Source organism: Capra hircus, chromosome 20, assembly GCF_001704415.2.
Source record: "Capra hircus breed San Clemente chromosome 20, ASM170441v1, whole genome shotgun sequence".
Taxonomy (NCBI): Eukaryota; Metazoa; Chordata; class Mammalia; order Artiodactyla; family Bovidae; genus Capra; species Capra hircus.
Genome location: NC_030827.1, coordinates 1,973,049 through 1,989,420, shown reverse-complemented (window position 1 = coordinate 1,989,420; position 16,372 = coordinate 1,973,049). Strand labels below are relative to the sequence as shown.

The window sequence follows — 16,372 nt, the reverse complement described above, 5'->3', positions numbered from 1 at the left end:
AAAGACTCAGGTGCCATGGCCATTCTGAAGATGCCATTAATTTTGGGAGTGAAAGTTTCCAATTACAGATTCAGGTTGGGAGCATCAACCAGAGGTTGTCTGTGGCCCTCAAGCGAAGCAGGCAGGGCCACAGACGCTGTCACCAAGCACGTGACCACGCTCCTGCCTGGAAGAGGTGTCCTGCCGTGACCTCCCAGTGGGGTGTGCTCTGGGCCTCTGCAGGGCTTCCGTGAGTGCTGCACATGCTCCTTCTCTCATTTTTTGCCATCTCGGGTCACCCTGCCCATTATAGAGACCAAGCCTGCCCTCAGCCATCCACAGTAGCTGGGGATATGCTGGCAGGTTTTCATTTCACAGGGTCTCCAGTATAGGTTCAAAAATGACCCCAAGATATCTGCTGCCCAGCTAATCCAGAGCTGCCTCAAGACTAAGGCTGGAATTAATGAAGGCAGAGCCAATCAGAGCTCCCCAAGTGGAGAGAATGGTCTTAGTAGCAAGCAGATACTTGCCTAAGATGGAAAAATTTACCTGGAGCCACAGAGCACATCTGGTCCACTGATTTCTGGGCCAATCAGAGTTTTTAACATCTAGAGGCTAACTCCACAGCCAATCACTGTCAAGATCTCTACCCCAGGCCCAGGAAAAGCTAATATGAACCGACAGTGTTTCTAGAGCTACACAGAGCTGTCTGTTAGGCACCCTATTTCTGAGAGACAGTACAGAATAGTGAAAAGACAGGCCTGGGGGTGAATTCCAGCAGCCCCACTTAATAGCTAGATGACCTTTAATAGGAAAATCAATCACTTCTCGGAAGTTCAGTTTACTCACCAGGAAAATGGATATTTCCCAACCTAACAGGGTGTGAGAAGGGTCAAAATGCCCTACATCAACGCCCAACAAAAGTTAGTCATCTTCTTCAAAAGCTTAGATGCTAGAAGATGGATTTATAGTCTGCTATTGAGACTCCAAGGTCCTTGAGGGCAGAGCAATGTTCTGCTTTGCTTCTGAATTTCTCAAAGTAATAGTCTAGACTCATGAAAACTGCTCTTAAACAAAAATTCTCACTGAGTTAAACTGGAAATCTTCTCTTGGTCTTCCTTGACCAGGCAAAGAGATGTGAATGTCAAGGCCCAGTATCTTGAATAGGCCTGGGAATGCAAATTTTTTTAGCTCCAAGCAAGAAATGTCATTTGTGTAATTTCCGGGTCTCATCACCTACAGAATAGCACCCACAGAGCTTCCTGCCTTTTTGCCCTTTGAATCATACAACCACAGTTCCAGAAAAGATACTCAGGATAATCTCTTTGTACTTGCCCCTCCTCTGGACAGCAGCTGCCCAGGCCAGCAGCACTTAGTGATGGATGCTGTTCCTGTTGATATTAAATGCATAATTAATGAAACCATAAGAAGGAAACAAGGCGTGTTCCAGCAGGGTACAGAGAACAAATCCATTCTCACATGAGTGGGGTGACGTAGAAAAAGGTAAGGTTGAAGAGTGGTCCTCTTCTTGAGTGCTTCCCAGTAAATATCTATGGAAGTCTCATTCGGAAAAGAGACTTATTTCACTTTGTAATGTTGGCCACTTTCCAGTTTACAAATCTCGTCGGTGCGACAGTCCTAGGCAGTGTTGCGGTGTCCAGAAAGGGGCCTCCCTACGGTCCTGTTTGCGGAGGACTGACACAGGGGTTCCCAGGCCTGGCCTGTCTAGGAGCACCATCGCCATCGCCACGGTCACCATCGAAATGATAACTACTGTAACTGTAATGAGCTGATACTTCTTAAACAGCCACCACGTCCCTGGCACGGTTCTAGGTATTTCCCGTGGATTACTTCTCTCAATCCTCTCCACAACCCAATAACATAGCTACTATCGGTGCCATCATTTGATGTGGAGGACAGTGAAGCACAGAGAGATTCAGTAATTTGCCTGAAGTCACAGAGCTCCTAACCTCAAACCTTCCACGTATGAAGCCCCCACTTCTCTGGGCAACTTTTAGATGCAGACTTCCTTTCAGGAAAATTGGATAAACCTGAGAGAATGGCATGAATCTGAGCTTCTCTTGGAAAATATCCCCTTAAGACCATGGAGGAGGCCAGAGTCAGGAACCCAGGCTGGGGCTGCCATTGCCAACGCCCATGGTAAGAGGCGAACAGACCAGCCAGCGGTTTTACGGCACAAACGCAGCCGTGCCGCTGGCCCCCAGGGGTGCTGTTCCAAGCTGCCCCTTCAAAAAAGCTATGGCCTTATCAACTTCCTGGATCACATGCTCGTAACTGGAGCCTGCAGGCTTCTGGGCCACACTTGGAAGGGGATCAAACACTTCTCCGGATTCAAACAGCCGAAGTGACATGTTTTGTTTCCATGTCAAAGATTTATACCTCTCACCCAGCCCTGCCAAGCAATCAACCCAGTGTGGGGGTGAAGCTCCAACTCTAGCCTGTGGCCGCAGTGATCTGCAGGCTCCGGTGCCAGCCACTGCTGTGTGTTCAGGCCACCTCTGCTCTGACATGCTGTGTGACTTCAGGCTCATCTGTCCGCTCATCGCCTGGGAGTCTCAGTGCCCACATTCCTCCAGCAGAGAAAATCATAGCCATGGTGACTACCTTGCAGGGCAGTTGGAAGGACTGAGAAAGATAAGGCAGAAAGTGTGAGATCCTGCGTGTACAACACTGTCAGAAAATGGCAGCTGTTCTTTTCATCATTATCATTCTAGTTCAGTTGCCTGATTTAAATACAAGGTAGTGGGAGAGAATCGTATTCAAAGATAATGTGGTGGTGGTTTCACTGCTAAGTCGTGTCCAACTCTTGAAACTGAAACTGAAACTGAAGTCGCTCAGTTGTGTCCGACTCTGCGACCTGTGGACTGTAGCCCCCCAAGCTCCTCCGTCCATGGGATTCTCCAGGCAAGAATACTGGAGTGGGTTGCCACTTCCTTCTCCAGGGAATCTTCCCGACCCAGGGATCGAACCCAGGTCTCCCACATTGCAGGCAGACGCTTTAAGCTCTGCACCACCAGGGAAGCCTGACTCTTGAGATCCCGTGAACTGTAGCGTGCCAGGCTCCTCTGTCCATGGGATTCTCTTGGCAAGAATACTGGAGTGGGTTGCCATTTCCTTCTCCAGGGAATCTTCCTGACCCAGGGATCGAACCCAGGTCTCCTGAATTGCAGGCAGATTCTTTACTGACTGAGCTATGAGGATAATGTTATTCAAAGATAATATTTATTGAGTATTTATAGGCTGGTGCTGCTAGCAGAGTGGATCTCACAAACCTCAGCCCAAGGGTCACCTCCCCAAGTTGTTGTCATTCAGTCATTCAGCTGTGTCCAACTTTTGGTGACCCCATGGGACTGCAGCACGCCTGCAGCACGGCTTCCCTGTCCTTTACTATCTCTTGGAGCCTGCGCAAACTCATGCCCATTGAGTCAGTGATGCCATCCAACCATCTCATCCCCTGTCGTCCCCTTCTCCTCCTGCCTTCAATCTTTCCCAGCATCAGAGATTTCTCCAATGAGTTGGCGCTTTGCATCAGGTGGCCAAAGTACTGGAGCTTCAGCTTTAGCATCAGTCCTTCTAATGAATATTCAGGGAATATTCACCTCCCCAGGGAGTGCTACTTGTGCCAGACACAGAGCATAGAGTCTTTGTGGCTTCATACTCCCAAACTGACTTTCTACCAGAGGAAAGACAGAGAATGGGCATGTAGGCAAATGAGAAAGGCAGCGCCCAGCACTGTGAAGAGACTACAGACGCTAAGGGGCAATGTGCACTGACCCCGGGGCTGTGGGGACCTTCAGAGAGGACCAGGTAGGGAGGCCTCCTGGAGGAGGAGTGTTGGATCAGGAACTGCTGGGACCTTCCTAACAGGTGAATTTCCCAAGCAAGCACACGTTTCCATTCTGGAAAAACCCCTTCAAAGTAGCAAGGGGAGGTGTTGTGAGCATTTTACAGAAGAGTCCGCTGAGACACGGATGCAGTCCAGGCCTTGCCTGAGGTTGCTTGGTGGGTCAGAGCCCAGACAGGAACTGAACACCCAAGACGAGCTGGCAGAAAAAGCCGTTGCTCCAATTTGCTGGCTATTCCCTAAGCTTGTGCTTGAAGAGATCCTGGGGATCGGGGGCTTCCCTGGAGGGGGAAATTCCCTTTTAAGGGTCTTCTCTCTCACACCTCAAGCCAGAAACAGCATCCGGCCCTGTCCACAAGGCTTTGAGGAGCTGGTTCTTCTTGCCGGCCATGAGCAAATGTGACGCCCTGTCTGCCCAGGGCCTCTGGAGCTCGCAGAGGGCCCAGGTCTTGTCTGCATGCTAAAAGTGATTTCTGGACGTATCAGAAAGTCACAGAGTTTCATCTTTCAATATCTAAGAATGGCTGCTGTTCTAGGTACTGGTGAATAAAAAAATTTAAAAAAAAGTGATAAATTTTTAAAAGGTAGCACCCACTCTCACAGTGAATGAATGCAAGTCTCTTCTTTAGCATGATACATTACACAGTCACATTTGCATATGCTCCTCAGTTGATGACTATTTAATCAAGGACTGGGCTCCAAACGCTAAGTACTTCCTTCCCTCCCCAAACCCGCAGCACTCTGTGGAGACCCCGTGAGGCGCAGGCATAGCTCCCATGTGTTTCGGGATGTGTCTGATGTGCCACCAGCCAGGTCACTGGAACAGCCCTGCCAGGACAGTCCAAGGCATGCCCAGTGCCTTATACTCACCTGGAACTCAAAGTTCGTGTTTTCCAGGAATTTCTGGTTCATGGTTTCTGCAAACTTGTTGATAGCTCTCAGGAAGACCCTGGAAGAGGGGAGAAGGTCAGCAGGCCATCTGAGCACGCTGCCCTAGATGTCCCTCCCCTGTGCTTCAGCCTGAAGGGCCCTCAGGGGGCGCCCCGGAGGCTGAAGGAAGAGGCCGGCCGACCCACATTAGCACCTGCTCACACTGCGGACCTGGGGCCGCGTTTACCTGGCCCTGTCTGGCTTCCTTTAGAAAATGTATATTGTCTTTTGTTCACACTGTTACAAGCTTGTGGCAGAAAATTCATGTCATCCAGAAAGATAGGAAGAAAAATTGCCTCCCTCCAAATAAAATAAATAAACAAACAACACACCAGCCATCCTATCATCTAGGGAAAACCATGCTTGACATTTTGATGAACGGAATTTCAAGGGTCTCCCTAGACATATATACACAAACCATATTTTAAAGATAGCATTTTGATAAATGGGGTTAAATGATAAACTCTGTTTCACAGCCTCTTTTACTTGACAATAAACTGTGTGTTCCTTTCATGCCAATGAATTCAGATACATATCATTCCTTTTAATCACTGAAGAACATTCTATCGTATGGCTGCGTCACAGTTTCTTTCATCAGTCTTTTACTGACGGACCTTTATGTTGCTTCTCAGCATTGCCTCTTGTAAACAGTGTTTCAGTGGCCACTCTCTTATGTATGCCTTGCATCTCCCATATATACCTCTTCTCGGCCCTTCTCTTGGAAGTGGTAATGCTGATCAAATCTTATGCTTATTGAACATTTTTGTACCTGTTGTCAAATTGTGTTTCTTCTTGAATGTCTTGCCATCCATCTCTTCCTCTCCTTCCCCACTACTGACTGCCCTTGCAGCCTTTAACTCTTGCCCTTTCAGTCTCCAGAATGCCTTGCCTGTGGAATATCCCCAATCCTGTTGATCACCCACTTCAGTGGTTCCCCAAGACCCACGGATAAGTCCAAGACCTTTCTTTTGACAGTGACTGTCCTCCATGACTGTCCCCACCTTCTTTGCTAAGATCATCTCTCATGGCCAATCTATGCTTTAAGTGGCTTTCTGAATGGACAGCTGTGTTCTTTTGTGTAGAATGCCACCTCCTTCTAAATGCTTTAGGACATGGTCGGCTGCATCTTTCAGGACTCCAAAGACAGTCAGGGCAACTGCCTTTCCCAGACTTGATCACCGTCTACGAGAAGTTATTTCTATTTCCACTGTGACTCAATAATGACTGTCTCCTCCACTGTACTTGCCTTGAAGTCAGAGAACCACTCCATAATCTCAACTCCAACCTACATGCCTCTGACTCCCAAATGTGACATCTTCATCCCTGGCCTTTCTCCTGAGCTCCAACTTACATTCCAGCTCTCAGCTCTGTGCTCTCACTTGGATGGCTAATAGGCATTTCAAACATGCATGTCAAAAGCTCAGCTCCTATTACCTGCCTCTTTCTGTCATCTTCCCATCTACGTTAATAACAACTCCATTCTTCCAGTTGCTCAAGGTGTGGGGAGGACTCAGCATCCGTAACTTCCCTCTCTCTCACATCTACACTTGACCTGTAAGCAAAACCTCTCAGCATCACTTTCAAAAAACATCTAAATTCAATTACTTCTCATCACCCACTGCCCACTGAAGCAAGCCACCATCCTTTCTCTCCTGGATTTTGCAGCTACCTTCTGACTGCTACATGCCTCACTGTGGCCAAGTCCCATGGTGCATGTGTTTGCAAAATCTAAGAGGCAGGGTCCAGACCTTACCTGTATCATAGTCTATAATTTTTGATTAATAGTAGACAGTCAGTAATTTCTCTACTGAGTGGCTGGTCCAGAGGAAATGTCTATTTGGCTACCCATGGGAAGCCAGAAAAAGAAAAGTGTTTATTAGGAGGTTATTGCTTTGTGTACTAACTGGGACTCAGTTCTCCTTGGGCGCTTCTGAGAGACTGTATTGAACATACTGGAACATGAGAAGTATCCTGGGCTGTTTCCCCATTAATGCCAGTCCATCACTGGTTGAAAGTTGCTCCTAGAGACTTTATGTCCCTAGCATTGCTTGTCTGCCCTGCAGGTGGGCTGAGCAATCTCCTATAGCCAGAAAAAGCCCAGGGAATGAAGGAAGACGGAAGCTCTCAGGATGCACAGGAAATGTCCATCTAAGCAGCAGATATATTTTGGGTGGGCCGTGAGTGTGGGAAAGGCAACTATAGCCACATCAGGCATTGCTTCTGTTACATCAGGCATTGCTTGTAAGGAAGCTGGGCCGGGTGTTCATTGAACACTAAATGTTCACTGAACAAAGACGGTAATGCATCCTGGTATCAGGATCACAAGATTTGTACACACACGTACACACACACAAAATTGGATGTGTTTTCTAGCTTTGGTACTTCTCAGCAGTGTGGATTTGGGACATGTTAATATCATGCTTGACATTTAAGTGTCCTTGCTTGCAAAACAGCAGCACTGTAACCCCTTTCACAGGGTTTCTACAGGGCATAAAGGCAAATGTATCGTCAGTGCTGAGCAGAGCGCCTGCCACAGGGTGACAGAAGCAATATGGTAGCTATGGCCACCCAGACCCTCTGGATAACTTCATTCTTCTACTGGCAGGGACCTCTGACAGCAGAATGGACAGTCAGAGGACAAGCTGCAGCCAGCAGGACTGTGTAAAGACAGGAAATAAAAATCCCGCAGAATCCTCCACCCCATCAGGCTGCCCAAAGTGAGGTCTCTTCAGTTTTGTTATTCTGTCATTTGCTAGTATGCCTTTGCAAAAACACTTATGTTTTCTCCTTAAAGATTAGTATCTGATTCCCCAGATGGAAAGGCATTGAGTGGCTGTCATATTATGCATAAACATCTCAGACTGTCTAATATGATACCAAAATGAGGGGTTTTACACATTTGCAGCAGCAATAAACTAGTAGTTTCAGTAACAGTTATTATTTTGATTGTCAACCTAAATCTGTCTCTGCCTCGCAAAGGCCAGTCCAATAACGAGGAATTAATTAGCCCCCTATGCAGATGGTAGGGATTAGTGGCAGATAGGGGCTGAAAGACAGTAAACCAAGGCTCCTCCCTCTCTCTGGATTCTTCTGCAGCCATCCTTTGGAAATCAGAATATCACTTGACTTTGATTTGCAATATATGGGTTTGGAAAAGCATGTCTTTTATATTTTCTAAAAAAAAAAAAAAATTGTGCTTAAAGCCTAAGCATTAATTTGTTGAAGTGGGTTGTAATGAAAACACACTCAGCTCTTTCAGTTACTTTAAAAAATGAACTTGAATTGCTGCAAACAAAAATTCATAATCAAATATCAACAAGCATCAGGCTCTGTGCTAAGTACTCGGCATGGATTACTTTCTGTGTGTTTTTTTTTTTTCATTTTTAATTCTCACATTAGCTCTCTGAGTTAGATAATCATTTTCATTTTAGAGACGTGAATTTAGTCAACTTTCCCAAGAAGCCAGCTAATACATGTAAAAGTAGGATTTAAACAAATGTACGGTAAAGGCTAATACAGTTTTGCCAAGAGAACGCACTGGTCATAGCAAACACCCTCTTCCAACAACACAAGAAAAGACTCTATACATGGACATCACCAGATGGTCAACACCAAAATCAGATTGATTATATTCTTTGCAGCCAAAGATGGAGAAGCTCTATACAGTCAGCAAAAACAAGACCAGGAGCTGACTGTGGCTCAGATCATGAACTCTTTATTGCCAAATTCAGACTGAAATTGAAGAAAGTAGGGAAAACCACTAGACCATTCAGGTATGGCCTAAATCAAATCCCTTATGATTTATACAGTGGAAGTAAGAAACAGATTCAAGGGATTAGATCTGATAGAATGCCTGATGAACTATGGGCAGAGGTTTGTGACATTGTACAGGAGACAGGGATCAAGACCATCCCCAAGAAAAGAAATGCAAAAAAGCAAATGGTTGTCTGAGGAGGCCTTACAAATAGCTGTGAAAAGAAGAGAAGCGAAAAGCAAAGGAGAAAAGGAAAGATATACCCATCTGAATGCAGAGTTCCAAAGAATAGCGAGGAGAGATAAAAAGTCTTCCTCAATGATCAGTGCAAAGAAATAGAAGAAAACAATAGAATGAGAAAGAATAGAGATCTCTTTAAGAAAATTAGAGATACCAAAGGAACATTTCATGCAAAGATGGGCACAATAAAGGACAGAAATGGTATGGACCTAACAGAAGCAGAAGAGATTAAGAAGAGGTGGCAAGAAAACATAGAAGAACTGTACAAAAAAGATCTTCACGACCCAGATAATCACGATGGTGTGATCACTTACCTAGAGTCAGACATCCTGGAATATAAAGTCAAGTGGGCCTTAGGAAGCATCACTATGAACAAAGCTAGTGGAGGCGATAGAATTTCAGCTGAGCTATTTCAAATCCTAAAAGATGATGCTGTGAAAGTGCTGCACTCAATATGCCGGCAAATTTGGAAAACTCAGCAGTGGCCACAGGAAAAGGTCAGTTTTCATTCCAATCCCAAAGAAAGGCAATGCCAAAAAATGCTCAAACTACTGCAAAATTGCACTCATCTCACACACTAATAAAATTAAACTCAAAATTCTCCAAGCCAGGCTTCAACAGCATGTGAATCGTGACCTTCCAGATGTTCAAGATGGATTTAGAAAAGGCAGAGGAACAGAGATCAAATTGCCAACATCTGCTGGATTATTGAAAAAGCAAAAGAGTTCTAGAAAAACATCTATCTGCTTTATTGACTATGCCAAAGCCTTTGACTGTGTGGATCACCACAAACTGTGGAAAGTTCTTAAAGAGATGGGAATGCCAGACCTTCCTCTTGAGAAATCTGTATGCAGGTCAGGAAGCAACTGTTAGAACTGGACATGGAACAACAGACTGGTTCCAAGTAGGGAAAGGAGTGTGTCAAGGCTGTATATTGGCACCCTGGTTATTTAACTTATATGCAGAGCACATTATGAGAAACGCTGGGCTGGAAGAAACACAAGCTGGAATCAAGATTGTCAGAAGAAATATCAATAACCTCAGATATGCAGATGACACCACCCTTACGGCAGAAAGAGAAGAGGAACTAAAGAGCCTCTTGATGAAAGTAAAAGAGGAGAGTGAAAAAGCTGGCTTACAGCTCAACATTCAGAAAACTGAGATCATGGCATCTGGTCCCATCACTTCACAGCAAATAGATGGGGAAACGGTGGAAACAGTGAGAGCCTTTATTTTTGGGGGGCTCCAAAATCACTGCAGATGGTGACTGCAGCCATGAAATCAAGGTGCTTATTCCTTGGAAGAAAAGCTACAACCAACCTAGACGGCAGAGACATTACTTTGCCAACAAAGGTCCATCTAGCCAAGGCTATGGTTTTTACAGTATGGTTTTTACAGTATGGATGTGAGAGTTGGACTATAAAGAAAGCTGAGCACTGAAGAACTGATGCTTCTGAACTGTGATGTTGGAGAAGACTCTTGAGAGTCCCTTGGACTGCAAGGAGATCCAACCAGTCCATCCTAAAAGAAATCAGTCCTGAATATTCATTGGAAGGACTGATGTTGAAACTGAAACTCCAATATGTTGGCCACTTGATGTGAAGAACTGACTCATTTGAAAAGACCCTGATGCTGGGAAAAATTGAAGGCGGGAGGAAAAGGGAATGACAGAGGATGGGATGATTGGAGGGCATCACCAACTCAATGGACATGAGTTTGGGTAAACTCTAGGAGCTGGTGATGGACTGAGAGGCCTGGCATGCTGCAGTCCATGGGGTCGCAAAGAGTTGAACACGACTGAGCAAATGAAGCTGCCTTCAGAACCTCAGTAAATAACCACCCTGCTATTTGGTCCACCAGGAAACATCTGTAATTCTGTTTAATTCAAGCTGCGAGCTCACCTCATTAATAATGACAATGATGCGGGAATTATAGTTTTCATGTGTATATCCTGTGCCAAGTTCTCTACAGACATTGTTTCATTTAATCCTGCAAACTGAAGTAGGTGTCATGGTGGCACCCATTTAACAGAAGAGGAAACTCAGCCCCGGAAATATCAAAACTTTCCCCATATTCACATAGCCAGTAGGCACTGGAGTCCACCCAATCTCGGCTTGCCTTTCTTCAAAGTATCTGCAGTTAGCTATACAGATATTCTGGCTCCCTTGAAGGCCAGCCTGCATGGCCTCTCAGCACTGGGCATGCCCCTCCTCGTGCCCACAAGGGAATACCTTCCCACTTAGTCCCCATCATCCTGCTGCTCTGCCCATAGCTGAATGGGCCCAGAACCAACACGACTCAGGCAAGTCTTCCACAGGCTGGCTAGAAGCCCATGGGTGATCTAGTGAGGGCACCCTAGCTTGGACAGTAGTAGATCAAATCCTTTTAGGCATTTCAAAAGCAGAGCAAACAGGGAGAATGCAACAGACCCTGGCCTGAGTGGAAGCCATGAACAGATGACTCTGTGAGACAGCAGAAGCCATATATAAGAGACGGCAGCTGCTGCGGGTAGGAAGAAGCTAGCAGAAAGTGAGCCAAACTCCAGGCTGGTATGCTGAAAACTGCTCCACACGGAGCCTCTCCGTAGCTGCTGGCCCAGGTTCCCAGCTTCCTCCCTCCCTCCATGTATCAGAACAAATCCTCAATCCTGGAGACAACCGCGAGTCCCGGTGGGTCTCATCTCCTAAATAAACCCATGCACCGCGTGCATTAGTCCTTGGACGGGATGCAGTAACGGAAGGCGCGTGCAGACGCCTGCAGGAGCTGAGCAAGCCTGCCTGGGGGCACATTCCCACCCTCCTGCTCTTCCAGGCTGTGGTCCTGAGAGGGTTGCTTCCCCTCTGTGTGATGAGCCGCGTGTGAAGAGGAAATGAGACGCAGTGCATGAAGCTGGGGGCCCAGGGCCTCGGGGCCTAAGGGTCCTCAGTAAGCGCCAGTTGTACTGTGGGCATTATCCTGAGCTGCCCAGCCACCCTGTAGCTCGGAGGCAGGAGCACCTGGGGATGAGAAACTCCAATGTGACAATCAGCCCGCGCACACTAGTTGTACGATGTGAATAAAAGAGGCAACTGGAGGTGGACACGCCCTTTCCAGTGAGAAAGCCCACAGCTGAGAGGGCCTCCCTGACTCGCATTCCCCTTGGTGCCACGGTTCATGGGACGGAATTGATTCTACTGGTCAAAATTTGAAGACAGAGATAAAAGAACTGGCCAGGAAAAGGGGGTCCTTCTTCTCCTAGTAGCACTGAGAAAGCCCTTTCCCCCGAGCCTTTATGTGGCTTCCCACACAACACACAAGTTCTTCGCAATATTGTACAAGAAAAAAATGTGCCCAGGAACCTCTTTCCCCTCCTCCGTCTACACTTCGATCTAGGAATTTAACATTTAGGGTGGGGGTGAGGGGTGGGGGTTGGGGATTTAGACACATCCCTAAAGCTTCTCTAAATGGACTGAATCAACACAAATATATTGCAGATATATGAGTGTCCTGGGCATCATAGAACTGAGAAGTTAGAGGGCATCGGAGGATCCCAGCTCACGGTCAGGGCATGGCCCACTCCATGTGCCCCTCTCTGAATTCTGGACTCTAGTTAGGGGGGCAGCAGTCTCCTGGGACTGGAACCCGGTGGCCCAGGTGAGTGTCAGGATTAGATGTGCTGTGCTGGCTAAAAAAACCCATGGAGAAGCCTCCTTCTGGGTGACAGGTTTTGGAGTGGGTAGGACCTACAAAAAGGAAGTAGGTGGCAAAAATTAATGATGGCGGGAGAAAGGGGGAGTGGGTGTCAGTGATTGTTAGCAAACTGACAGAAGTAGCCCCACACACACCAAGAACTTCTCCGTTCAGCTTTTTAGGGCCAGCTACTATGAAGAGCTGACTCATTGGAAAAGACTCTGATGCTGGGAGGGATTGGGGGCAGGAGGAGAAGGGGACGACCCAGGATGAGATGGCTGGATGGCATCACCGACTCGATGGACTGAGTCTGAGTGAACTCTGAGAGTTGGTGATGGACAGGGAGGCCTGGCCTGCTGCGATTCATGGGGTCGCAAAGAGTTGGACACGACTGAGTGACTGAACTGAACTGAACTATGACCCTACTGTGTGCCTCGTGTGTGCCAGAGATGATATGAGATCTCAAAATATGTCACTGGTAACGCAGATGAAATCCAGTACAGGTGTGTCTCTTTTGTGAAATACTGTGGATATTCCCAGATCATAGGGATGTGAGAGCTAAAATAACAGCTAACATTTGTGAAATGCTTGTTATATGCCAAACACTATTCTAACTACTCTATACATATTATTTCATTTTGGTCCTCACAAAAATCCTTTGTGATAGGTCTTATTATTATCCCATTTTACAGTGAGAAACACAGAGTCCAGAGTGATTAAGTAACTTTACCTGAGGTGATGGAACTATTAAATGGTGGAGGCAGGATTTGAACCTGGGAAGTCGTAAATCCTGACTTCTCTGGGCCCTCCCTGTGCTCTGAACTCACCATAGCGGCTGCAGCATTTGGTCATACTTCCATGGGCATACTTACTGCCTCACCAACAAGACAGTAAGCACCCTGCCTTCTGGCACCATGGCATGGATGGGCCTGTCTACCCGCTAGACTCTGATACCCAGGACACTCAGTATGTTTGTGTTGATGGACTCCATTTAGAGAAGCTTCAAGGATCTGTCTGAATCCCCAACCACCACCCCTCACCCCCACCCCAAAAGTTGCATTTCCAGATCAAAGTGCAGATAGAGGAGGGGGAAAGGGGTTCCTAGGCATATTTTGTTCATTTACAATGTTGCAAAGAACTTGATCATTTAAAAATTAACCATGCCACACACATCAGATCTGACTGAACGTTGCACTGTGCTCTCACAGGAGGTATTTCTTGCAGTAGACATGTCCCTCCGTCTGCATACGCAAGCAGTACACGGTGGAGGAGACATCTAGATCTGGAAACTCCATTCCCTCCTCCGACAGGCAGATAAATCATAGATGACTAATACACACATACATAATAAGCAACAACAGGGAAATCAGAGCAGCAGGAAACCATGAGAAATATATGAGTAATAGGGAAGAGGAAAGGAGGTGGCTTCCCTGGTGGCTCAGATGACAGAATCTTCCTGCAACGCAGGAGACCTGGGGTTGGTCCCTGGGTGGGGAAGAGCCCCTGGAGAAGGGCACGGCAACCCTCTCCAGTATTCTTGCCTGGTGAACTCCATGGACAGAAGAGCCCGGCGGGCTACAGTCCATGGGGTGGCCGAGAGTCGGATGCGACTGAGCGACTGGCACTTTCATTTTCATAGGGAAGAAAGGAGGGAAGCAAAGGAGAAAGGAAGGGAGGAAGGGAGGAGGGCGGGGGAAGAAGGAAGGAAGGAGGCAGGGAGGAAGACACTAACATACAGGGCAACCAACATACGGAGTGTGCTTTGGCCACATCAGTGGACAGAGCTTAGGCTGCGTATTCTCAGAGGAGAAACAGCTACATTCTGGGAAATGCTGATCTGGGTCACACCCTGGTGTATGTTCCACTTGTCCAGTTTATGTTGAAATCCTCCACTAAGCAGCTGCATGACCTTGGGCAAGTCACCTCTTTGGGCCTCTTTAAGTTGTTTGAGCCAATAAATAAGCAGTTTGCACATCCTTACAATGCACTTCATAACACAAGCCTATTTCACAGGATAAAGCAGTAGAGACTAAGAACATGGGCTCTTAAATGAGACATTAATATTAAAATAAGAAATTAATATTAAAAATACTTTAAAAACTCACGTATTTGGAAATTAAATGTCCACTTGTAAATGATTGCTGTATTTAAGAAGCCACAACAAGGAAAATTAGAAAATATTTGTAATACAATAAAAATGAAAAGAGAATTTACCAGAATTTGTTGCAAGCACCTGAAGCTACTCAATGCAGTTAAATACAATATGGTGTTTTGAATAAGGTGTTAAAATAAATAATGGACACTAACATAAAATTTTGTGAAATTTGAACTAAATCTGTACCTTAGCTAATAGTACTGTATCACATGTTAATTTCCTTTTTTTTTAAAAAAACAACAACAGTATTTCAGGTCTACTAAATCTTTCCACTTATCTCTATATTCATTCTATTCAGTTTTGAGAGTTTGATATTAAAACTCCAACTAAAAGTCTCAATTTACTTAAAAATAACTGTAATATGTAATATAACTAAACATAAGTTTGTTCTGTATTTTCCAAGTCTCTTGTAGATGTGATATCATATTTGCATAATGTACAAAAATACAATAAAGAAGTAAGCAAAGGGAAAAAAAAACCACAGACTCATTGCCTGGTTTTGCTGGTTTTCGCTAGTAACACCACACTAAGTACTACCATGCTAACAACATGTATGCTGTGTTTCAGTTTTCTCACGTATAAAATGTGGGTTACAACATTTTATCATATCATAAAGTTGTTGCAATGATTAAATGAGTTAATACATCTGAAGTATTTACAATGGGAGCGTGATACATCTAGGTATACAGTCTAGGTGTGTGATACATGTTAGCTATTGTAACACCAAACAAAATGCAAAAACTGAAAAAATTTCAAGTGCTCCATAAATGGAAGGGATCACCATAGTTAGGAGATGAAGGAAATCTACAAGCTGAGCTATGTGCCTGCAAGAGAAAAACAGTCCTCTTTCCTGGTTGACACCAGGCACGTGCTTCTCCAGTCCAAGGCTACATTTGCTGTCTGCACCTGGGGATGGCAATGCTCCCACTGCCTGAATTCTTCCCAGGTACCAGCAGTGATCTGAGGAATAACTAGTCTGTCCTCACACACACACACACCCACACACACACACACCATGAAATGGATATTATAATTATCCCCATTTTGCAGATCAGAAAACTGAGAAGCCAAGAGGTTAAATGACTTCCCAGGAAAGATAAGGTGGCAGAACTAAGTCTGAAACCCAGGCTGTATTTCTGAATTCAACTTATTTTTTAATTTATTTTATTGGAGTATAATTGCTTTATCACTTTGCCAACAAAGGTCCGTCTCATCAAGGCTATGGTTTTTCCAGTGGTCATGTATGGATGTGTTGGACTATAAAGAAAGCTGAGCACTGAAGAATTGATGCTTTTGAACTGTTGGAGAAAACTCTTGAGAGTCCCTTGGACTGCAAGGAGATCCAACCAGTCTATCCTAAAGGAGATCAGTCCTGGGTGTTCACTGGAAGGACTGATGTTGAAGCTGAAACTCCAATACTTTGGCCACCTGATGCGAAGAGCTGACTCATCTGAAAAGACCCTGATGCTGGGAAAGATTGAAGGCAGGAGGAGAAGGGGACGACAGAGGATGAGATGGCTGGATGGCATCACCGACTCAATGGAGATGAGTTTGAGTAGGCTCCGGGAGTTGGTGATGGACAGGGAGTCCTGGTATGCTGTGGTCTATGGGGTCACGAAGAGTCGGACATGACTGAGCGACTGAACTGAACTGATAATTGCTTTATAATGTCCTGTTGTGCAATGAAGTAAATCAGATATATATAGACATATATCCTCTCCCTCTTTGCCCTCCCTCTCACCCCTCCCCCCATGATATCCCTCTAGCTCATCACATAGCA

General features: G+C 45.7%; 1 protein-coding gene across 1 annotated transcript in view; it reads right to left on the bottom strand.

Annotated features, from left to right (window-relative positions):
• Nucleotides 1–16,372, bottom strand: part of DOCK2 (dedicator of cytokinesis 2) — a 462,975-nt gene that overhangs the window by 88,905 nt on the left and 357,698 nt on the right. Inside the window, exon 30 of the mRNA XM_018065716.1 lies at nucleotides 4,715–4,793. Within this exon, the coding sequence (XP_017921205.1) occupies nucleotides 4,715–4,793 (79 nt within the window). The remainder of the gene's footprint in view (nucleotides 1–4,714; nucleotides 4,794–16,372) is intronic.